Below are 25,077 nucleotides of genomic sequence, written 5' to 3'. Positions count from 1 at the left end.
GCTGAACGTGAGGCCCCCTGGTTGTGCTGAGGAGCCCTGCTTTTGGCCATAACCCAGTAGGGTCTAAACTCTCTGGAGCGACATGTTCGTAAACTGGTCAAAGCTGATCTGTTCCCACCTCCCGACTTTTAAAAAGAAGGAAAAGGTGGGTTAAATAAAAATAATCATCATCATCTCACAGAAGACTTACAATGTGAGATTTTTTACAAAACGAAACAAAACCAGCTGAATCATGAAATGAATGTCACTGCAAAACTGCCGCAGGAAGAAAGTGGAAAACGATATTTCCCCAACGGAAATGTTTCACACATTCGGTTGCCTGAATCAGATCCCCAACGATATCTCTGAATACCTAACGGTGCAAACGTATGCACAACTCCAGAGGTTTCAAACACTCTGGCTAGGTTCCGATACGGAACTCCGTATACTGTATTGCAATTCCAAACCACCGCGAGCCATAGGAAACAGCTGCGAGGAAGAGCTAAGTTTGTCCCTTCTCTTTTCCCGTACTGCAAGAGGCGGTGCTTCTCTCCCTCGCCTCGCCTTCCTATTGGCCGAGGAGTTCAGTGGCGCGGGTTTTGCTGCCGCGCGCGCCGAGCGAAGGCCGTTGCGCGTCTGAGGGGAATCGAGCAGTCCGGTCGCGGCCATGTTCTGCGAGAAAGCGACCGAGCTCATCCGGGAGCTCCACCGCGCCAGCGACGGGCAGCTTCCTTCCTTCAATGTGAGCCTTTGGCGGCGCGGCCTCCCTTCCCTTCCCCCTCCTCCGAAGGGCCGCCCTGAGGGGACTTTTGCGAGAGAAGCGGGCGGGGGCCTTCGGAACTCCCTGCCTCTTGATACCAAGCCTTCCCTGAATTCCTACTTAATAATAATAATTTTATTAATTTTACCCCGCCCATCTGACTGGGTTTCCCTGATACTCAGGAATGGCGCTGTGGCTTTTACCCCGCTTTAGCATTCTAACTTCTTGTATGTTTTAATGTATTTTCCCCCGATTTTATTTTATTTTATTTTTACTACCAAGCGGTGTGCAAATTTTATGAAACAAACAAACAAATGATTGGATGGCTGGGATTGCTCCACAAGTCTATTCCTTCATGAGGTTGCTGTTAAAAGCAAAGAGGATGGCGAACTGGATTGGCGTTAATGCCATAAAGCCCACCTTGATAGAGGGTTTGATGGTGAGTGGGAAGAGGTAGCAGACTAAACTCTTGGTAGCCATTTCCCTCATGATTTGAGTGAGTGGATCTGGGAGTACCTGACTGCCTAATAAAATAACGTTCTACAATATAAAAGGCTTCCCATTAATTATCTGGTTGGCTAGTCAGCCTGAGACTGAAATCCTATGCATGTTCACTTGGGAATAAGCTTGCTGGGATTTACTTAGTGAGCATTTCCCCACAAACTTTACAAATATATGGAGAGGAAAGTTGGACTGAAAATCTAAATGACTACTGCGCCTGAAAATCAGCACTGAGGTACATCGCAGTTGGCTTGGATGAACATCTGACCAATAAATGTTTCACTGATGCACCTGGAGAGAGAAAGAGTGGTCTAAGCTATGTTGATTGTACGCATCTTTTCTTCTTTAGCTTCTGTAGAAAATGCCCTGCAACCTACACATGACCATAACAGCTGAGTATTTTCTATGAGGCTTTAATCATGCTGAACCACTCACATGTCATTGTCTTATCTAGCAGCTCAGAAGGAAAAGAAGCAAAGGGAAAACTTCAGAATATTGATAGAAACAAATTCTGGATAGTGGACAGAGAGGAATAGAACTAGGATAGAAATATGTATGCATATTTGAGTGTAGAGTTGGCACATGTTTTCTATTTTACAATGTTTTAAATAAATATTCCAACTGGTGATATGCTGGCTAAAGCTAGCATATGTGTACATATCTCCTTCTGTCGGTTGAGTTGCATATAAATATTTCTGTGGTGGTGCTTGATGGCTACTTCAATTTTCATAAGAAAAAAGGCGTGCATTTTTATTTATGGCATTTTTTGTTTGAATTAGGCAGAGTAATAATTTCAAATTGTTGATGAAATTGATACTTTCCATGTTGCAGGAGGATGGAATCAGACAAGTACTTGAGGAGATGAAAGCATTATATGAACATAACCAAACTGATGTGTAAGTAAGGTTCTTTCAGGAAAAACAGACCAAAAAGAATTAAAAAATAAGTTGCAGAAGTGAGAAATAAAAGACTTTTTAAATATTATGGAAACAACTTTATAACTACCATGAGTTTTCCACGTAACTTTGTGGCTGTCAACAGACTTGGACTTGGTTTAGTAGGCAGCCTTGTGTGACTGTTCTCTACTCCCACATCCTCTGGTGCATGCAGAAAATGAAGGAATTGGTCTCTCACTTTGGTAGCAGCATAATCTAGTGTATAGTGTGATGGACTATGGCGAAGATGACCGTGAAGATCAGACACCAAGATGATTAAAAAAATTAGACAAGAGTGGGAAAAAATTATAGAGCATCTTAAAGACCACAGTAGATATCTAAAAACACTATCAGGATTGCCATAACACTTATAATGTAATATCACTTAAGTTAAAAAAGGGGATACAAAATGAATTTGAAAAATGTAATTAGATGCAGTAGAATGAACAGAAAAAACTGGAAGCCAGGGGAGGGTGGGGGGAAGTCTGGGGATTTAAGTAATCTCAGATGTGAAAAACTGAAAATGATTTAAATGTATAAGAATATTGTTAAACAAAAATAAAATATTTGATATAAAAAAAGATGATACCTACAGCCTGCTGTACCATTAACTGAGATCCATCTTCCTCACTTACTTTTCAATGGGCTTTAGAGAGAGGCAGGAATTGTAACATCACATTTTGACTGCTTCGGCCTTCCCTAAGCCACAAGTTGAGGTGAGATAACACTCCTTCAAATCCTTTCTTTGCCAGCCATTGGAGGAAGCAACATGGCTTCTTGAAAGCCTGTTGTGAAGTAATAAAAATGCCCCATTCCCCAAGACCATTGTGTGTGCCCAAGGACTTGGGTTGAGTCTTGTTTAACTTTATACTGGAGCTTAGAGCTAGACCAACCCTGTCATTCCCTGCACCACAAAGTTCTCTATTTCCAAATACAGTACTTTGCAGATCACAGAGAAACTGAAAGGGAAGGGATTTCTGTGCAGAATAAAGATTGTTTATTTACTTACTTACTTTCTTTATTAAATTTGTATACCATCTATCCAAAGATCACAGAGCAGTTCACAACATAAAAACACAAAATGAGAACATAGAATACACAATAAAACATAAACAAACCAATAAGCCCCTTCGCACAAACACATTTAAAAGGCCATAGAATGTTAATCAGTCAAAGGCCTGGTTATAGAGAACTGTTTTCGCCTGGCAGCTAGATATATGTAATGAAAGTGCCAGATGAGCCTCCCTGAGCAGAGCATTCCACAAACAAGGAGACACTGCAGAAAAGGTCCATTATCGTGTTGCCACCCTCTGGAGGAGGCACATAAAGAACAGGCTCAGATGGTGATTACAGGGTGCTGGTTGGTTCATATGGGGAGAAGCAGTTCTTGAAGTATTTTTACAATGCATTTACTTATTGACATTCTCATTCATAATTATTATTTGTGTGTTTTAATTATTGATGTTTATTTGATTTGTTGTGAGCTGCTTTTTGGAGAAGAGCAGCGCGCACACAGTAAAATAACTACCATATTTTTTGCTCTATAAGACTCACTTTTTCCCTCCTAAAAAGTAAGGGGAAATGTGTGTGCGTCTTATGGAGCGAATGCAGGCTGCGCAGCTATCCCAGAAGCCAGAACAGCGAGAGGGATTGCTGCTTTCACTGCGCAGAAACCCCTCTTGCTGTTCTGGCTTCTGAGATTCAGAATATTTTTTTTCTTGCTTTCCTCCTCCAAAAACTAGGTGCGTCTTGTGGTCTGGTGCGTCTTATAGAGCGAAAAATACGGTAATAATGCAGTCATTGCATGAAGGGCTAGGTATACACACTAATTAAAGTGGTCCCCCTAACCACAATGTGTACTTTTATGTTTCTTGCTTGCAAAGTGTATGTAATATAGCTTGTCCTTCTGTTATCAGAAATGAAGCTAAATCAGGACACAGTGAGCTGATTCCAACAATCAAGTTTCGCCACTGCTCTCTGCTGAGAAATCGCCGATGTATTGTTGCATACCTGTAAGTTTCTTGCAGTCATCTGTGACTAGGGAAATGAGATAAAAAGCATTTCAGAAATTGTTTCCAATTCCAAGATTTTATTCCTTCACTTCTGGAACTGGTAGATTTCAGAGGGATTTCCCAAGGTCACTGGATTTGCATGTTTGGGCTTATCCATATAACCTCACAAATCATTCCCTGTGATTGATACTCCTGTGATTTGTAGGAGCAGTTTGAATAGCCTCAGGCCAGGAGCTGGTAAACATGGCACTATAATCCCAAATCAGGGACTGTTGCGATTCTCCATACATTGAGTTGAGCTGTGTAACACCAGAGCAAAAATCTTCATTTTTTCATAATTAGTTAAGGAGTTAGTTATCAGATTAAAATAAAATTCTGATTAAGAACACTTCATTATTCATTAAGAGATTACATGATGTCTATTTCTGATTATGAATACTTTTGTTATGCTACCATGTTTGTTTTCTCAGGTATGACCGCTTACTTCGCATCCGGGCGCTTAGGTGGGAATATGGTAGTGTGCTGCCAAATGCTGTCCGATTTCACATGTCGACTGATGAAGTAAGCCAATTTGTTATATGTGTAGGTTGAATGTTTTGGCTCCTGAACACTGCAAACCCGGAAGTGAGTGTTCCGGTTTGCAAACTATTTTTGGAAGCCAAACGTCTGACGGGGCTTCCGCGGCTTCAGCCAATCAGAAGCTTTACTTTGGTTTCCAAATGTTTTGGAAGTCGAACAGATTCGAACTATATGCCCTAAAGAGGAGGCTAGATTGAAGTAAGCAGTTCCAGAACTCGCACATTACTCCCCTCATATCCCCATGTCTTTTGTTTTAAATCTTTAGGTAATTTCTTGCTTGACAGTTTGAAAATAGTATTTCAGGATTAATTAAGCCAAGTTTTTTTATAATTCCAGGTGGTGTGGTTCAACCAGTATAAAAAGTCTTTGGCTACCTATATGAGATCTTTAGGAGGAGGAGACGGGCTGGACCTCACACAGGACATTCAGCCCCCCAAAAGTTTGTACATTGAAGTAAGTGAAATTTAGAACTATGGAAGGCTTATTGTATTTGGATGTCATTGGCAGTGTAGTCATATGTAGGTACTAAGAAGTCAGTTCCTTGTTTCAAACTGGAAGCAGTTTGTTGCAGGCAGAGGAATCCGAATTGTAGAGTTGGAAGGGACCCATCTAGTCCAACCCCTCAATGCAGGAATATGCAGCAGTCCCATATAGTGTTCGAACCTGCAACCTTGGTGTTATCAGCACCTTTTCACAAAATTGTTGCAGTTTATTATCACAGATAATAACTTGTTTACCTTTTTAAAAATAATATTTATTAAAGTTTTAAAGGTTACAAAAAGAAAAAATAGAAAACACCATATTAGACAAAAACAAAACAACACATCACATGAAAAAGAAAAAAAAGGAGAAAAAAGGGGGGGGACAGAAAAATAAACACAATTAAAAAAACACATCAAACCTTCCCATAACTTATCTTTCATTCACTTGTTTCCTTGACCTCCTCACACCTCCCTTTTTTGTATTCTAGTTCGGTTAACTATTTCAGCAAATCCTTTCCATCTTTTCAAATTTTTGTCCTTATCTTAATATAATGTGACTTTACTTTCCCTCTTTTCACCTATTAATAGTCTGTTTTTTCTTAATCTTTTATAACATTTCTGCTAAAGCCACATAACTTCATTCCAACATCCTTCTAACATTCCTTAATTTTACAATGTTTCTGTAAATAAATCTTCCAATCTTCATCCACCGACTCTTCTCCCTGGTCTCGGATTCTGCCGGTCATTTCTGCCAATTCCATGTAGTCCATCACCTTCATCTGCCATTCTTCCCGGGTGGGTAGATCTTGTGTCTTCCAGTACTTTGCAATAAGTATTCTTGCTGCTGTTGTAGCATACATAAAGAAAGTTCTATCCTTCTTTGGCACCAATTGGCCGACCATGCCCAGGAGAAAGGCCTCTGGTTTCTTCAGGAAGGTATATTTAAATACCTTTTTCATTTCATTATAAATCATCTCCCAGAATGTCTTAATCCTTGGGCACGTCCACCAAATGTGAAAAAATGTACCTTCAGTCTCTTTACATTTCCAACATTTATTATCGGGCAAGTGATAAATTTTTGCAAGCTTGACTGGTGTCATGTACCACCTGTAAATCATTTTCATTATACGTATTCTCTCTTAAGGCATTACATGCCGTGAACTTCATACCTGTGGTCCATAACTGTTCCCAGTCAGCCATCATAATATTATGTCCTACATCTTGTGCCCATTTAATCATAGTTGATTTCACCGTTTCGTCCTGAGTGTTCCATTTCAACAGCAAGTTATACATTCTTGACAAGTTCTTAGTTTTGGGATCTAACAGTTCTTTTCCAATTTTGATTTTTCCACCTGGAAGCCAATTTTTTTATCCAAATTATACGCCTCCATTATTTGGTAATAATGGAGCCAGTCTCGCACTCTATTTTTTAGTTTTTCAAAACTCTGCAGTTTTCATCTATCTCCCTCTTGTTCCAAAATTTCCCAATATTTCGGCCAGTTGGCCTCCATATTGAGCTTTTTCTGAGCCTTCGCTTCCATTGGTGACAACCACCTTGGGGTTTTATTTTCAAGCAAGTCCTTATATCTTATCCAGACATTAAACAGTGCTTTTCTGACAATATGGTTTTTAAACGCTTTATGTGCTTTGACCTTATCATACCACAAATATGCATGCCACCCAAATACTTTGTTAAAAAATAACTATTGTTTAACAGGGTAATAAAAAGCTAAATGAAACTTACTGATGTGTTCATGTATTGGAAGTATGACTCCTTTTGTCTACATATAGCTTTGTTGTTTAGTTGTGTCTGACTCTTCGTGACCTCATGGACCAGAGCACGCCAGGCACTCCTGTCTTCCACTGCCTCCCACAGCTTGGTCAAACTCATGTTCGTAGCTTCGAGAACACTGTCCAACCATTTCGTCCTCTGTCATCCCCTTCTCCTTGTCCCTCAATCTTTCCCAGCATCAGGGTCCTTTCTAGGGAGTCTTCTCTTCTCATGAGGTGGCCAAAGTATTGGAGCCTCAGCTTCACTATCTGTCCTTCCAGTGAGCACTCAGGGCTGATTTCCTTAAGAATGAATAGGTTTTATCTTGTTGCAGTCAATGCGACTCTCGGGAGTCTCCTCCGGCACCATAATTCAAAAGCATCAATTCTTTGGCAATCAGCCTTCTTTATGGTCCAGCTCTCACTTCCATACATCACTGCTGGGAAAACCATAGCTTTAACTGTACCTTTGTCGGCAAGGTGATGTCTCTGCTTTTTAAGATGTTGTCTAGATATTGCTAGATATAGATATTGCTACATATAGATAGTTTTTCTTAACACAGACTTCCTGACAGTACTTTAAATTTGATGGTTATTTGTTTCTTTTTACAGGTTCGGTGTTTGAAAGATTATGGAGAATTTGAGATTGATGATGGCACAACAATTCTGTTGAAGAAGAACAGCCAGGTATTTATGATAAGATGGCAAACAGAGCAAGAACTCAATTTCGGTTCCCTGTTGTTTAAGGAGCTAGATGGAAGTGGTTCTCCTCTGCTTCTGGCACAGTTTAGGATACAGGAAGTTGCCCTATACTGGATCAGGTACAGTTAGCCTAGTATTTTAGCTGGAGGTCCCAGAGATTGAACCAGAGCCAACTCCAGGTTTACATGGGCCCTTGAGATTCTTTCATTGTCCTGCCCCTCTGTCCTATAAAGTCCACTAGCTGGTGGGTGAGGGAAATCTCACACACAGCAAGAAAATTGGGAGGAGGATGCAGCAGTGCTGATGAAGAAACCAGTGGTATGGCGGGGAAGGAAGGAGCAAGGAGATGGTGCAACTGTCTGTTTGTGACCTTCTGTATGCAAAGTGTGTGCTATGGTTCCTCCACACTCTCATTATGCTTACCATTGTCAGCTTTCATGTCATTCTGCTCATTTTCATGAAGGAAAATGCTGGAGCCATTTTAGTACTTTCTATCTGGAAAGATTCAAAAGCATTTCATTATGTTGGTTTATTTAAGACATTTATCTACTGCTTAATCATTCATATTTCTAAACAGTGTTAATCACAGCAATGCACAGAACATGGGATTTACAGTAGCTATGGCTAAAATAGCAGGGGTTATGCTATTATTGGACTTCATTTGAAAACAAACAGTACAGGTAGAGTCAGGAGTTACTACCTTAACTACACCATAAATAAGACCAGCTTTAGCTTTATAAAGGGGACAATGAGAGATTGCAAATGTTTGCCTCAGCTTTGAAAATTGTTTGCTTCCCCACAGCATTTTTTACCACGCTGGAAATGCGAGCAGTTAATCAGGCAAGGAATTTTGGAACACGTCCTTTCTTAACTTGCTGTTCGCAAGACTGATTTAAGTACCTATAAACATTTTAGCAGATTTTAAATGGGGTAAGTATAGAAACATGCCACAGTGTCTTGTGTTTTTGAAAAAAAAAATGCAGAGACTTAGTTACTGTTGTGGGAACTGCATGGATACTTAGTGAAGAGGAGAAAGAAGAAGATACGATCAACAATTTTAAAATATCTCTATCCCAAAACAAGTGGAATTTCTTTTAAGCTCATAGCTTGCCTTCACTTCTGGACACATTTTGAAGTATCATGTTTTCATTCGCTGGCCTTTTTGTATGAACCAGACATCGTCTTACTGTAAATGTCATGCTTAGAAGAAAGCCACATTTGTACTATTAAGTGTGTGCATTGTTAAAAGACCTCTGAAACGATGTAACGATAAAGTTACTCGAGTGATACAGGTTAAGTTGCAGGTTCTAACACTTGTGTTTTCTCTCTAAGCTTTTATGCTATAGTACTCATTGAGCAGGGCCTTGAAGTAGATGAACTGCAAGGCTCCTTCCAACTCACAGAACAGAGGTGGGCTAAGTTTTATATGGCCTGAGGCCTTGACCAGCATTCAAGTGGCTGCAGGCCAGCAGTGGGCATGACCATTCCACATGCACACAGATGCCCACTTTCTACAACTGATTTGTGCAAATTGGCGGGGACAAACTTATCACCCCCTCTCCACTCATCAAAACATCTATTTGATGACTGGGAAGGAGGTGATTTGCATCCTGCTCTAGCTACCACCCACCTCGATTCTGTGTCCATTATAAATAAATAAATAAATGGTTCTATTGTCAAGCTGTTTCTTGTAAGATGTTCAATAAAAATGTTTGGCACTTGCACCTTAAGCCTGTTAGCTCTAGTCCTGTCCACTGGAGCAGCAGAGAACATATCTTCTGTGTGTCAACTGTCATCCTTTCTCTTCTCTAGTTAAACATACCCAATTCCTTCAGTCTTTCCTCATTGAACTTGCTTTCCATACTACTGGCAATCTGTACTGCCTTATCCACTGTACCCTTCCAGTTTGTGCAGTGTCCAGAACTGTACAAAGGGACTCCAGATGAGGTCTGCATAAGTGCTGAATAAATTGCAGTACAAGAGTTGAATTGTTAGATGTAAAATTATATCATTTTGCCTTAATTACCAGATTGTACCTTATTAAATATTTCCTCATATTTGATCAAGAATTTTATCTCCAATTTCATATGCCACAAAACTTCCAGAAGTTATGATATTTCACCTGCATTGAGGTTGTTTGTAATGAGTCACTCTCGTTTCTATCAAACTCAAGAGTAAGCCGTTCTTGAGCTTGTGCATAACATACTTGGTCACAGGACCACTGGTTGGGGGAGACTACAGGGAGCCACAGACTTTGGCTGTCCTCCTGGGCAGAAGATATAGAAACATGATTAGTCGCACCAACAGGGTAAAGAACAGCTTCTATCCGTGGGCTGTTAGGCTGCTGAAAGAAAAGATAACAGGGCAACTGACTTTCGGGTTTGGTGGGTATGCGTCAGTAAACGAGGGGCATCAAGACTAAGAGAGCTGAGTGCAGGGTGCTCATGTAATTTCACGTATACAAGTTGTACAAGTGACAATAAAGTATTTCATTCAAAAGATTTCTGCATTGCAGGGGACTGAACTAGATGGTCCCAGTGGTTCCTTCAAACTCTACAAATCTGATACGTGGTGTCTCTGTTCATAAGCAAACAAAAAAACATAAAAACTCCACCAAAACAATTGCTCTCTTACTTTAAACTAAATGAGATTTAATCTGCCAAATAGGAAGGTACTTTAAAAAGTCTATTTTCTGCATTTGCCTTAGTTATTTTAGGACAGGCTCTTATCCATGTTCCTCTCAGTTAGGTTCCAGCTTTACCTATGTTTGCTGCTCTCTCCCGACATATCTACCCCAGCCATTTGCACACAGAGAGAAAATCCAGTGACTTCACAAGCAGTATAAATATCATTTAATTAAAAAAGTCTTGTCAAATTTTACCAAAAAGGAACATACAGTAGTTTTTTTTCCTGTTTACATCTGATATACACTGATTTAAAGGAGTACATATTATACTTGTAGAAAACTGTACATATATATACACAAGACAAGCCAGTGTACAGACCAGAGTGGGGGGGGGTTACGAATATTGCAATCACAATAAATATTCAGTCCTGAGACAGAATGAGAGCCAAAGAGACTTCTGTGAAAATGATCAGAAGGCACTAAAAGCTTTAGCTTCCCCATTGCAAAAAAAATGAGGCGGGGTAGTTTATTGCTGCTGACTAGTAGAGCTGCATCACCCTCTTCAAACTTATCCCTGAGAGTATGCTTCTCATGCTGGTTATGCTGCTTTCTGTGATGGTTTCCCCACATGAAAGAGATAAGGGATCCTTTGAATAGCATGTCCTTTTTGAGTCTCATGAGAAGTAAATAATACTCATTTGGCCAAGGTCAGAAATGTATACAGTGAAGTAGACCACTGCATGGAGTATTGCTTCTACCACAGATTGTCATTTTTGCTATAATGCCAACACCTGAAAAGCAGATTTCATTGAGATGCCAGAGTTATTTCCCTAACTAATTTGTTCAAGGATGAGATTTTCTCTTCCAGTATTAAATTTCTGTTGTCTGTGTTCTTCTGCCTCTGTTCTGTAACCTGCAGAGTTTTCATCAGCTGTGCATTTTCCACATACAGGTCTTTCAGTAATAGATTCGACTTGGCATTTTTTTCAAACTGGAAAATAAAATGAATAGTGCTCCATTAATGAGTGGACTTCTAGCCTGAAGATGTGCTCTAAGAATGGCTATAGATAGCCTGTTCTAGTATTGTGTCCTACCAAACCAGCCTGGGAAAGTGGGTAGCTGTTCTTTTGTCTTTCCATATACTGTGTCCAGAAGTGCACTGACTGATGGGGCCACAGCTTATACCAAGAGTGGAGAATCCTGGATTTTGCCACATGGGGCTTTTACGTGTTGCCTGCAAGCCAAGCAGCTTGCAGTTCACACAGTGTGCAGGACGCTTACAAATGACTAGAGAGGACCAGAAGCAGTAGCAACCATGAAACAGGGTCACTCAAATACAATATATATGAAAATCATTCAGTGCCAAATACATTGACATAATTCGGGACAGATCTTGGTGGTGCCCTAGCTATTTTTGACCAGCTTATGTCCTTTTCCAGACAAATTATATATTTTTACATTTAATAAAAGAATGCTGTAAACAGATCATGGGCCCATAGACCACCTAAACCCCATTCCACTGACCTGCTCCTTGAGTTCAGCCACCTTTTCCTGAAGCATTGTTTGCACGTTCTTCAAATTCATCTCCAGTTCTCCCACCTTTTCCTCCATTAATCTATGCAAGTTCTCATGCTCTTCCTGCAAAATAAAGGGACCAAGTCATAGCCGTGATATTACAACAGTTATGGGAAGTAACTACCCTTGGGAAATCAAGTCACTTCAAACAAGTCCCAATGCTGCATCTGAAATAACGATTTATTATCTTGGAATCTCCTTGTAACTTAAAATTCACTGGTTCAAGTCCTACCCTGTAGAGCAGGAGAAAAAAGCTCGCTCCATCTACCATGTGATATTTCCTTTAGATATCTGAAGATGGCTACCGTTATCTCCTCTCAGTCTCCTCCTATCCAGGCTAAACATACCCAACTCCCTCAACTATTCCTCATAAGGCTTGGTTCCCTCTGCAACCGTTCTAGATTGTACATAATCTTATACCATGGCATCCAGAACTGGACATAGTACTTCAGGTGTGGTCGGATCAAGGCAGAATAGAGCTCATTCTCAAACACAATCCACAAATTATCTCAGATGTATATCAATGCTCTCTGTGCTGTCTGCAGCCAAGCCTTTACATAATACAGGTACAGTGGTACCTCGGGTTAAGTACTTAATTCATTCCGGAGGTCCATTCTTAACCTGAAACTGTTCTTAACCTGAAGCATCACTTTAGCTAATGGGGCCTCCCACTGCTGCCGCACCGCCGGAGCATGATTTCTGTTCTCATCCTGAAACAAAGTTCTTAACCGGTGGTACTATTTCTGGGTTAGCGGAGTCTGTAACCTGAAGCATATGTAACCCGAGGTACCACTGTATTTTATTCAGAGTTAAGAGTCCACTTTTCACTAGGATATAACTTTCCCAGCACAGTATTTTACATGCAGCGTTGCCTCAGATACTTAACTGCATCTGGTGCTCCTGCACCAATAGCAAAAGGCGGCTTGTATAATTTATACAAGTCGCAGAATTTTGCTTCATGTGCTGGATCTATTGTACCTTTTTATTTAAACAGACATATTAAGTAAGGGTTCTTTCCCCCCCCCCAACCCCCGGATTTTCACCATTAATTTTAACCGATCTTATCTCTGTTGGATGATTTTTGTAACTTTATTCTACAATGCTTAGAGACTATGGCATTAAACGGTGTATAAATAGTTGAAATAATTGCATAACAAAAAGTAAAATTAGGCAAGAGTCGCTGTTTCAAAGTGCCTGTTTCAGGTAGGAAGGGGCTGTGTAAAAACCACCCAGTTACATATACTGCGTTTCCACCTAGGGAGCCTTTATTTTTGTATGAGACACAACTCGAGCACCATTCGTCCCTACCTGATATGTGGCCGCCTGCCATCTCATCTGCTTCGCCTGGGAGTCCAGCTCTCCTTGCATCTGCCTAACCACATTCTGTTCTTCTGCCAATCTCTTTTCTAGCTCTGCGAGGCAGGCCTTAGGTACAGAATTGCTTGCCTGGCCCTTTAACTCTTCTAGCTCCTGTGAATGCCGAAACTTGGCCATGCCCAAGCTCGTGTTGGCTTCTAGTAGCTGCAATGCAAGAGAAAATTAAAAACATCATTAAAAGTTGAAATGCTGTAGACCAGGAACAGAGAACCTTTCTTGGACTGAGCGCTGGGGGAAACGTATCAGGGGCTGCATTCTAATAGTGGGTAGGGACAAACCCCACCACAAAGCTATTTCCCATAGAAGCAGGCATATATATAAATCTAAAGCTTTGTCCTCCATTTTATTCATACTCTGGCTTTTTAAAAACAAAAAAGTAAACACCTCTCCAACACCTTTCATCTGTCCTGGCTGTGCAAAAGGCAGAAAGATGCATGCAAATAAGGCAGATGCACTGCTAAACTGAAATAAAGCCTCAAACATCAAAATGCAATTGCTTCCTGCAAAAAATGCATGCATGTAGTTGCAATATGCAGGGGTTACTTTTTGCCTATTTGCAAGGAACGTAAGCCTGAGACATCCAATGGGGGGGGGACATCCAGCTGCTGGAAGGGCCTCCACTGTGGGTCCCATCACCACTGGTAAGATTCCTGCCCTTGAAATAACCCCCGAAATCCCCCCCCCCACATTCTGCCATCAGCCAATGGGGGGCAGGAGAACATTTTAGCCCAGCTGCAGAATGAGCCAGACATTTAACAGAGTAGATTGGCTCAGGGGTTTCCCCTTTGCACTTGAGCAGATTGCGACAAGGGTAGCTGCCGGTGGCCACCCAGAATGTCCTTGTGGTGGCAGAGCATAAAACTTTCCCTGATCCACAAGGTTAGATCCTGTACCATTGGTATTCTTCTATGGAGTTTTTAGCTTCGTTCTATTGTTTCAGAGGTTCTTTGTTTTGCACCATGTATACCACTCAGAAATTAAATAAATATTAAGTGGTTTACCAATAATTTTAAATAAATAAAAAATTGCCTCTGCTTTGATCTCCTTGCAGCAGAGCTTGCAGAGCAAGAAGCTTAAAATTGTGCATTTTCACAACAAAGCCCTTTCCCCTCCCTACTTAATAGCTGATGGCTGGGCCCCTGTAGCGCACAGAGAACTGAAATACTCCACAGTCCATTTAAAGGTTATTTCTCATCAGATCAATTCAAAATAAAGTAGTGGTACTAATCCACTACTAGTTCTCTTGGAGAATCTAGAAGCCAGTATTTATTTATTTTTTGCAATGCATATCCAAACACAGGCAAAACAGGTGAACTCCAGTAGAAACTGCCCTCATCCTTGTTGGTTTTGCAGAGTAAGAAGTGCACAACCAGTGCCAAAGAATTCATCTAGCTCTGTTTTTCTTTAAAGTTGCAAAACAGCAACACTGCTATCCCGCTACAACAATGCTACCCTCCGCTCAAATCTATGACATTGGGACTAGATCTTCTCTTAGGTTTAATGTTTGGACACATTTCTTTGACCAGGTATAAAGGCTCCAGTCCTGCTCCTGTGTCCAACCAGGGGCATGCACTTCACCGCTGTTTCAGCCGTGCCGAGGCCCTCATTTGTAACAGGCAGTGATGCTCCCAGTGAGCCAAAGGCAGGCCATATTCAGCTGCACCAGCCTACCCGATCCTGGCATTCTTCCACCTCTTCTCTCAGCTGTGCTTTTGTTAGCCGTAGCATCTGACACTCCTGTGTCGAACGTTCCAGTTCAGCCTCTAGCTCCTGAGACTGGCTGGCCTGTTCAAGGAGAGAATGGCAGCAAAGGATGAGGTCAGCAACAATGTGGGATCTTTCAGTAATTAATTATTAATTATTATTATTATTATTATTTATTATTTATATCCCGCCCTCCCCAGCCGAAGCTGGGCTCAGAGTGACTAACAACAATAAAATCAATTCATGCTAAAATCAATTCAAAATCAAATTAATGGCAACCATTGGGCTATAGATTTCTGTGAGGATTACCAAAGGAGGCGGTCAGACTGTGCCTTGGCCAAAGGCCTGGTGGAACAGCTCTGTCTTGCAGGCCCTGCGGAAAGATGTCAAGTCCCACAGGGCCCTAGTCTCTTGTGACAGAGCGTTCCATCAAATCGGTGCCACAGCCAAAAAGCCCTGGCTCTGGTTGAGGCCAGCCTAACCTCCCTGTGGTCCAGGACCGCCAAGATGTTTTTGTTTGAAGACTGTAAGGTCCTCTGTGGGACACAGCATACTCAAGAAACAAATCCTCTTGGTGCACACCTGCTTTCTTGGGTGTGTGTTTCAGGGAATATAGGGGCTTTGGAAGAGTTTTTGAGCATCCCTAGGTTTTTCCTTCTGTGAAAGGGGTATTTCGAGGTACCTGTGACGATTTGTTAGATTCCCAAGTGTGTCCTTGGGCCTGAAAAGGTTAGGGATGTTTGATTTTGTATTTATCCACGCAAACCCAAACCTTATGTGTGACCATTGTAGTCTTCCTCTGATATGCCTAGAATGACGCTCTTTCTAAATTCCATTGCATTAATAAATTCACTTGGCAAAAAAGTCAACCCAATTACACTCCAATATTCACAGACTTGCTCTTTGGGGCTGTTTGTGGACAGCCCATTTCTCCCTTTATTATTCCCAGAAAATAATTGCCACTAGCCATGGGCTAGCCGTACACAGCCGAAAGATCATAAGAGTGCTCAGATAGTTTATAATTTAAACCAAGTGTGCAGCAAAAAGCAGAATGGAAGAATTTTCATTGTTAAGGCTCCTTTTGGAAGTACTACTCTTCCTCCGTTCAGCACTTCTATTTTTTATTTTATATAACAGAATGCGCATACTACATGATTGTAAATAAAGCCTCTAAGCAGTTTATACAAGGAATACAAAATACAAACTTTAGTTTTAGTTCTAGTAGAGCAGGGGTAGGCAACCTAAGGCCTGTGGGCTGGATGCGGCCCAGTCGCCTTCTCAACCCGGCCCATGGACGGTCCGGGAATCAGCGTGTTTTTACATGAGTAGAACGTGTCCTTTTATTTAAAATGCATCTCTGGGTTATTTGTGGGGCATAGGAATTCAAAAAAATATAGTTCAGCCCACCACATGGTCTGAGGGACGGTGGACCGGCCCACGGCTAAAAAAAGGTTGCTGACCCCTGTAGTAGAGGAATGAAGCAAATGCAAGGTGCTGCAGAATTTTCACCCGCCTTCTCCCAGAAGGCAACATATTTTAAACTATCTTCTTTGCCTAAACACAGCAACTCAATGACCACCACAGCAACCCAAGCTTTCCATCGATGTAGTAAAAAGCAGCGCATCCCTGTATCCATGGTCTACGTATTAGGCCTTAGAAATTTCCACCAGAATATTGCATGGCTGGCTCAGCATTATAGGTGGGTTTGTGCAGTGGGACATGGCAGCCTGGAACTGATGTGCCCCTTCCTCCCTGTTCCGATCAGCCTTACCTTTTCCCTCCAGGCCTTCAGCTGCTGCTCCAGCAGGGCCTTCTCTCCCTGCCATGCCAACCGCTCCTGAAGATGCTCCTTTGTCAATTCAGCAGAGGCCTCTTGAAATTGCCTGGCAACCGCAGCTTCATGGTCCCTTTGGCTCTCCAGGTTGACAAGCCTCCGATTCAGTAAATTGATGGTATTCCGGCTGACATTGTTATCACTGCTCAGTTCAGAGAGTTCATGGCTCAGCTGATCTATCCTGGTGTTTAACTGGAAGATTTCCACCTCGTAGTGTTTATTCTAAAGAGGCATTTCAGACATTCAGAGCTGCGGCATTCATCCCACCCAGGGGAAAACATCTTAACTTCTAATCTTGAGTACTGCATCAGGGGGTGTCACATACTGCTTGCCCGCAAAGAACGGGTGCAGGGGTCTTCTCCCTGTTTTTTGGAGCAGTATCACACCTAGTGTACATTTCTTAATGAGGGTGACGGAAGTTAAGAAATGCCTTTTCTTGGGATTAAAGGGCTGGTTTGTTTTATGGTTGAATTACTGGAGCTACGGAAGGCAGAGCAAAAGGGGGCACTGCCAGAACAACCCATGACTGACTCCAACATTACATGTACATTGTTAAAGGCACATGTACTAGAAAGATTCAGAAGGTTGCAAAAGAACTCAACCCCTACTGAATTAGCATTTAACTCTTTGCAAGGTGGGACAGTGTATGGTTTTGGCACTTGGAAATCCAACTTTCAGCCAAAGCCGATAAGATAAACCTTGGGCAAAATGGGTGTTCATCAGCCTAACCTTGCATGGATGAAGGGTTGTAAAGCATTTAAACATTGGAAAGAGGATACAGAAATTTAATCTCTTGCCTCTCCAGATGGGGTTGAAACCCTGTCCTCTGCCTGAAACCCCAAAGAGCCAGCTGCCAGTCAGTGTAGACAATACTGAGCTACATACACAGCCTTTACCAAAGGTGTCATGGGCTTTGAAGACACTCAAACTCAGGATGCAAGGGAGAAATGTGCAAAGAGGAAGGCACGCTTGGCAAATCCACACAGGGATCAACTCCCACCCGGAAATCTATGTCGCCACGGTGGAAGGACATGTGAATCCAGAATTGGCCTCCACAGTCACTTACAGACTCGTTGTTAAAACCTTGTTTATGGATGACAATCTTACTCTGCTATGAGTGACTGCCGAAGAAGAAGACGACATAGACTAATGGTCTGACTTGGTATAAGGTTGTGTTTTTTATGACTGGTAGCAGCTTTCCAAGGTTTTAGGAAGAGCTTCCCCCATCCCTCACTTGCTAGTAGATCATTTTATCAAAATCCCTGGACTGGGTCTTATGTAAAGGCATATCTAATTGTACTTCTCTCTCTCTCTCTCTCTCTCTCTATATATATATATATATATATAATTTACCAGTTGATTTAATTCTTCTATTCCATGCATCACCTTCTCTTTTTCCACCATCAATTCGTCAATATGTTTTCTGAAGAAGGGAGGGAAAACAATTTAAATTGTACAACCATTTAAACATATTTTGCATAGATTCTAAAACGGGAGCAGGAAACACGCTGCCACAAGTCACAGCTGATGTTTCACTATTGTTTGCAACATCAGTGCAGGTGGCTTGCAAAAAAAAGGGGGGGGGGGGAAACGCAGCTGCAGAAAATGAGTTATGTTGGTCCTTAACTCTCAAGCATCTTGAATTTTTTTAAAAAAAATAATATTAATATTAGGTCTGCTAAAAGCAAAGCTGTTTTTCATGGCAGCTGGATCTAGCCCTCTTATTTTTAGTCCTCCCACCATGTCTATGTACAGATTTAAGGTGGCAGATCTAAGAACCAGACTGGAAATTCTTGTATGTGTATTCATACAATGCTATAACTGAGCATCCCGTCAGGTACACTGGAGCACACACTTCATTGCACTGATGCAGCCACATTCTGAGGGCTCGTTGTGCGCGGCTAGACCCTCTTGCCAATATTTCTGTTTAAAATTACACAATCCTTTTATTCAATGAGTTGCCTCTTGGGAAGACGTATGGTTTCACATTTACAGTTCCTTTGCAAGCTTCCCAAAGAACCGCCCCCCTTTCTTTAACCTGTGCTTTCTGTTTGCTTCACCAACATCCTCCACTTCTTGCTGAAATCTTCCAAGTTTATTTTTTAGGATGAGGTTGTCTTCTGAAACTCTGTGGAGCTCAATTCTGCATCACAGGAGAGAAAAAGTATTGAAGGACCAGAGTTAGTTTGGGGATGTTAAAGATATCAGGCAACCGGATTAGCCATACTCAGCTAAGCGCCATCAAAATAAATATGTCTGAGAACAGGCAGTGGAATTGGACAATCCCCTAAAAGAGAAGCTTTTAAAAAAATATCTTATTATAGGCAATGCTTTTAAAAGTAGCTGCTTCCAGATGTGCTGTTTATACCCACTTACATCACAGAAATCAAAGAGAACACTTGATGGATGGATGTTATTCATATTATTCCATTACACCACTTGCTCAGTAAGGGTCAAACTACATCAGGTGTTAAAGGTAAATAGTAAAGGAACCCTGGACAGTTAAGTCCGGTCAAAGGTGACTATGGGGTTGCGGCATTCTTCGGGCCAAGGGAGCCAGAGTTTGTCCACAGGCAGCTTTCCAGTTCATGTGGCCAGCATGACTAAATCGCTTCTGGCGCAACGGAACACCGTGACGGAAACCAGAGCGCACGGAAACGCCGTTTACCTTCCTGCTGCTGCTCTCATTTACTCACATTGGTATGCTTTCAAACTGCTAGGTTGGCAGGAGCTGGGACAGAGCAATGGGAGCTCACCCCGTTGCGGGGATTCGAACTACCAACCTTCTGATTGGCAAGCCCAAGAGGATCAGTGGTTTAGACCACAGCACCATCCATGTTAAATGTTAAGTGTTAAATGTGTGCCAGCACTACACATTCATTTATTCTTTGAATGGCAGCTGTTGGGTGGGTAGGGTGTGCTACACTTTCTCTGTGTGCTACGGACTTGCCAAACATCCCTCCTCAAACTACTGGCTCCCAGGTTTTACTACTTACTTATCCTGTTCACAGGCAATCTATGACTTCTTTCTTCTATGAGACAAAACTAGAGCTCTGTGCTATGGTACGGGACATACAAATTTGATTTCAAGTCACTGTGAGAATAGTAGTTGTGACCCAGAGATCAAAAGTGCCCCGTATAAAAGCACATGCTCTGTTCTCTTTGATGTCAGGCATGTTTCGTGTAGTTGCATCTATTAAGCATCCCTTGCACACCAACACACGAGAACTGAAAGGCTACACATACATCACACATTTAAAGCACACACACCTCAAATCCTGCAAACCGTTGTTTGTTAAGGGTATCACAAATCATAGCGCTATAGGGGGTGCTTTAAATATATGGTGTGCATACAGTCAGAGTCTGAATTAATGCACACTATGAAACAGAATTTCTGTGGGAAGATGGATCATCTCTGCTATAAAACGTAGCATGTGAACAAGCCCAGAAGTAATAAGCAAGCATGCAATGATTAGTCAAATCATTTTTAAAAGATGAGTGCATTTTTATAGAAGAACCATATTTATATGGTATATATTTTATAGAAGAACCACATTTCATTTCATAGAACAGTAGCTGTGAAACAGCATATTAGCAATAATAGCATTTAGCAGGCACATGGAGAGCCATTCCAGAGACAGTGTGCCAGCCAGACAGCTGCTTCATGGCAAAAAATGTCACAATTCCCCAAAAGTGAGAAGGGAATTGGACCAGGTACCATACAACTGCATTGGCGAGAAAGGCTTTTGCCTAAATTACCAACGATTCAACCATAACACAAAGAAGCAGAATGTGAGACCACCATTTATATTGCCAAGTGCCCCTGTTTCAAAACGGTAATGTCACCAGACCTCATGAAGTGTGTCTCAGCCTCATGCTTCATCTTCATGTCTTCTTCCAGTCTGTCCTTTTCCTGAGCCAGTCTCTGTCCCAAAATGGAAATCTCTTTGGCATAGTACTGCTCCATTTCTAACCTCTCCTTCTCAAAGCTCCTCTCGAGTTCTTGGGCGGGAGCTAGTTTCTGAAGCTGGTCTTTCAAGCCATCTATCACCTCCTGGCATTTGGCGTTCAGCTCTTCCAAATCGCTCTTCTGTTCCTCCAGTTCGCTGATCTCAATCTTAAAACCTTGTTCAACATCCTTCCTTTCCTTCTCAAAGTTCCTTTTCATCAGCTCAATTTCTCTTTCGTAGTAATTGACCTAGCGCAGTAAAGCCAAACCAAACTTTTGTTATGCATTCTTTAGGTAGCATGGTTAATACATGCACAAACCGGTCAAGAGTCCTTACTTCATGTTTAACAACTTGATCCTTGAAGTGAGGCATTGCAAGAGCTAGAAGCCTATGCATTTCAAGAGGGTAGGATTTTTATACAGAATGAGGGCATTTAACAGCAGGAAATATGCCATCCCACATTCTCCTAATTTACATTGGTGATGAGGTACTTAATTTACAAGAGCAATGGAGAAAAGCACCCCAAAAAACCCAAAACATTTCATTATCATAAATGAGTTTACATCTATAAAAAAAATAAATACTTAAAATGCTGAGTTATTTTAATTTTAACAACAAAAGCTACATCATTTGGTCAACTCAAATGTATCCTGCTGAGCAAGTAACCCAAAGACTGCATTCAGAAATATATTGAGAGTCTACTGATTTTAAACCTGAACTGGCGTTTAAACACCTGCCTGTGTCTTCCTCCTCGACTCACCTTGGTTTCCAGCTGTATTTTCAGGTCTTGATGCTGTTCCTTCAGTTCTTCAACCAGAAGCTCCATTTCTATGCTTACTGAATAGGGACCGGATTCAATGAAAACGACACCTATAAATAAAATTATTCTTGAAAGAAAGGAAAAGAACAGGCCCAAGAATGCAGAATCGTGGAGGATACAACTACTACTACAGGATGGCCATGCCTCTATGAATGGATGAAGCATGTTTCGCAGTGGCTGGAAAGCGCAGGAAGAGAGAAGGCTACTGAACTCAGGTCCTGTTTGCAAACCGCCAATAGGCATGTGGTTGGTCGCTGTGATAAGAGGATACTGAGCTAGACGGGCCAATGGCCTGATCCAGCAGACTCCTCCTTTGTTCTTAGAACACTGAGGAAACCAACTGCCAAACTGAGGAAACCAACTGCCAAGATAGATCATGTATCTGGGGGGTGGTCTGGTTGCTTTTCATCCACCAATACAGTGGTACCTCGGGTTAAGCACTTAATTCGTTCTGGAGGTCCATTCTTAACCTGAAACTGTTCTTAACCTGAAGCACCACTTTAGCTAATGGGGCCTCCTGCTGCCACCGCACCGCCAGAGCACGATTTCTGTTCTCATCCTGAAGCAAAGTTCTTAACCTGAGGTAATATTTCTGGGTTAGCAGAGTCTGTAACCTGAAGTGTATGTAACCTGAAGCGTATTTAACCTGAGGTACCACTGTACAGTATTACATAGGGAGCATGGGAAGGGGAACGAGAGCACAATGGTTCGAAGCTGTATGCTCTACAAATAGAGGATTTAACCTCCTTCCGTCGGGCCTGTAAGATAGAGCTATTCCGCCTGGCCTTTAATTTGAATTCAGCCTGATCTTTTATTTCCCTTCTCTTCCCTCCCCTTCCCCTTTTATGAAGATCACCCGCTCTGAGACCCCACAGCTTATTCTCCCCTGGCCTCCTCGCTGGCCCAAGTAGGACCAATTCAGCCAGCTAGCCCTGGGGATTATCTAATGCTTATTTCCCCTAAATTGATTTTTGATTTTTATTGTTATTCATGTTTTTATACTGTATTTTATGCTGCTTTTATAATTAAGTGTTTCAAATTTGTTGTTAGCCGCCCTGAGCCCGGTTTTTGAACCAGAAAAGGGCAGGGTATAAATAAAAAATTATTTATATTTATATTATTTATAAATATGCGCCATGGTGACTGAATAACTTAAAATGTGGGCCCGTTATCAGAACTGGTTACTGACACACTGGAAAGGTTTCAGAGTCTAGATGGCTCAGGACCGTAATACCTCAAGGACCGCGTCTTTCCATATGAACCTTCCAGGACCCTAAGATCATCTTCTAAGGCCCTCCTTCGTGTGCCTCCTCCTTGAGAGGTCCGGAGGGTGGCAACACAAGAATGGGCCTTCTCTGCAGTGGCTCCCTGTCTGTGGAATGCTCTCCCCAGGGAAGACTGCCTGATGCCTTCATTATACACCTTTAGGCACCAAGCAAAAACACTTATTTTTAGCCAGGCATTTGGTTGACCTGTACCCTGTTAAAATGTGGCTCTTTTTTTGGGGGGGGGGTTATTAAGTTATTTTGATTTTATATGTTGTGGTCTTTTCTGTGAACCACCCTGAGACCTCCAGGTATAGGGCAGTATATAAATTCAATAAAAAAATAAAAAATGATAACAGTTTAGAAGCATAGCTGTCAACGTTTCCCTTTTTTTAAGGGAATTTCCCTTATTCCAAAGAGGATTCCTGGCAAGAAAAGGGAAAAGTTGACAGATATGTTTAGAAGAGCCACAGGTTACATTGGTCATGCATACCTATTAAAAAAAACAAAAACAAAGGAAAACACACACACACACACACATGCTTAAAATGCATGTTATACAGCTACACTATCTGGGAATGTGGGATTAATCCTAACACCTCAGGCAACAAATTACAGTCTTGAGGGGAGAAGATATTAAAAACCACAGAGGTAAGTGTTTTAGCTATCTGGAGGAGAAACGTGATACATTATTCTTTTAATACGCACTGGATAAAAGAGCTGTGGGTTGAAATTACAGACCACGACACCTGCAGCTGAAACATTTGGGGAAATATCTGTAGCCCTTGAAGAAGCTGCCTGGGAATCTTCGTATCTGGAGGTTATCCAGAAGAAACTGGACAGGTTTGATACTGGATATCGTACCACCCACAGCACAAGGGGTGGATTAGGTTTCTCTTGAAGAGTTCTAGAGCTGGCATGTATCTTAACACTTACTCCTTCTTAGAAAATGCACACAGCCGGGAACATTTCTTACCGTTTTGACCTGCCACCGGGAAGTGCTGGTGTCCAAGAAGAAGTTCCTCATCTTTTTGTATGGTGTCTTAAAAGAAAGAAAAAGGTACACATTATGACGAAAGGAGTTCTTCAAAGATTTTGTATAGCAGAAGGGAAAAGGCAGAGAGGACCTTGTGCACCACAATTTGCTTTAAGATGTTTTCATTGCTGTATTTTAAATTGTTGTGACCCCCTCTAGGACCTTAGGGTCAAGGGTGGGTAATAAATCAAATCATCAGCAACAGCAGCAACAGCAACAACTTGCCCTTCTGGTGCAAGAGAGAAGAATGGATGCAAGGACCATTGTGCCAGAATGATGCCTATATAACATCAAAGCAGTGTATCAGGATACTCAGTAGAGCCCCCCCCCCCCCCACCAAAACTTGGAATCATACAACCACACTAGGGCAAACCGCTGATATGGGGAGAAAAGGGTACACAGGATGGAAAGGGCTGAAAATTTTAAAAGGTGACTTTCCCCATGCTAATAGGACCTGGATACAACACTGTGGACATAAATACCAAGCGCCAAGGCTCAACAGTCCCCCCTGGGACATAAGATTTTTTGAAAGGGAAAGGCTACAGCAACATAATGAGGCACATCGACAGACATACACCCCCCCCCCCACTGAGAGACGCACGTCTATACAGAGAAGGAAACAAAGCTGGTTTTTGGCAAATCAAAAAAAGCCTAAAGGGTGAAATATGAACAAAGTAGGGATAACTTATGTTTAATCTGTCACTTAGCCTTATGGCAGCCTGAAAGAAACCAACAGGGAAGTTTCTGAACTCCTGGCAGCATGTGTTTTTATCACATTATCGCAGTACCTTTAAAATATATACAGTGGAGAGGCAATTGATAAATAAATGCACAACTCTAACCTTCATTTATTAATTCAATCCAGCATGGAAAAAGCAGCCTAACCCAATATCCACCTGGTCTAGCTTTCCAACTCTGATTGATCCATCAGAATTGCTATTCATTTATACAAGTGTTTATATACTGTCCTCTTGCAAATAGGGCTGGGCGAGAGATCAATATATCATCCGAAACTGACTTGAAGTCCATATCATGATAATGGTTTCAGTTTTTGACCTGGTAATATATTGTGAATCATGGTGTGTGTGCGCACACGCATGCCCACTATGTGAGGAAAACTGCAAATTCAACCATTGCTCCATCCTTATTTCAGACATTTTGATATATTGT

At 41.7% G+C, this 25,077-nt stretch overlaps 2 protein-coding genes across 3 annotated transcripts in view; one reads left to right on the top strand and one right to left on the bottom strand.

The window, feature by feature from the left end:
* The first annotated feature begins 548 nt into the window (after nucleotides 1–548).
* GINS1 (GINS complex subunit 1) lies at nucleotides 549–9,494 on the top strand. The gene is made up of 7 exons (XM_053383543.1): nucleotides 549–721; nucleotides 2,072–2,136; nucleotides 4,092–4,187; nucleotides 4,658–4,748; nucleotides 5,103–5,219; nucleotides 7,631–7,705; nucleotides 8,523–9,494. The coding sequence occupies exons 1-7, from the start codon at nucleotides 647–649 to the stop codon at nucleotides 8,589–8,591; spliced, it is 588 nt and encodes a 195-aa protein (XP_053239518.1). The 5' UTR covers nucleotides 549–646; the 3' UTR covers nucleotides 8,592–9,494.
* A 1,246-nt stretch (nucleotides 9,495–10,740) lies between these two features.
* Nucleotides 10,741–25,077, bottom strand: part of NINL (ninein like) — a 50,214-nt gene continuing 35,877 nt past the window's right edge. For both annotated transcript variants that reach the window (XM_053383540.1, XM_053383542.1), the window contains 10 exons: nucleotides 23,848–23,913; nucleotides 21,547–21,656; nucleotides 20,688–21,034; nucleotides 18,875–18,979; nucleotides 18,190–18,259; nucleotides 16,774–17,058; nucleotides 14,970–15,083; nucleotides 13,230–13,442; nucleotides 11,871–11,984; nucleotides 10,741–11,337 (listed from right to left, as the gene is read on the bottom strand). In XM_053383540.1, coding sequence (XP_053239515.1) covers nucleotides 11,152–11,337; nucleotides 11,871–11,984; nucleotides 13,230–13,442; nucleotides 14,970–15,083; nucleotides 16,774–17,058; nucleotides 18,190–18,259; nucleotides 18,875–18,979; nucleotides 20,688–21,034; nucleotides 21,547–21,656; nucleotides 23,848–23,913 — 1,610 coding nt within the window. In that variant the 3' untranslated portion in view covers nucleotides 10,741–11,151. The remainder of the gene's footprint in view (nucleotides 11,338–11,870; nucleotides 11,985–13,229; nucleotides 13,443–14,969; nucleotides 15,084–16,773; nucleotides 17,059–18,189; nucleotides 18,260–18,874; nucleotides 18,980–20,687; nucleotides 21,035–21,546; nucleotides 21,657–23,847; nucleotides 23,914–25,077) is intronic.

Source organism: Podarcis raffonei, chromosome 3 (assembly GCF_027172205.1).
Source record: "Podarcis raffonei isolate rPodRaf1 chromosome 3, rPodRaf1.pri, whole genome shotgun sequence".
Classification (NCBI taxonomy): Eukaryota; Metazoa; Chordata; class Lepidosauria; order Squamata; family Lacertidae; genus Podarcis; species Podarcis raffonei.
This window is presented reverse-complemented; position numbering and strand designations above follow the sequence as displayed.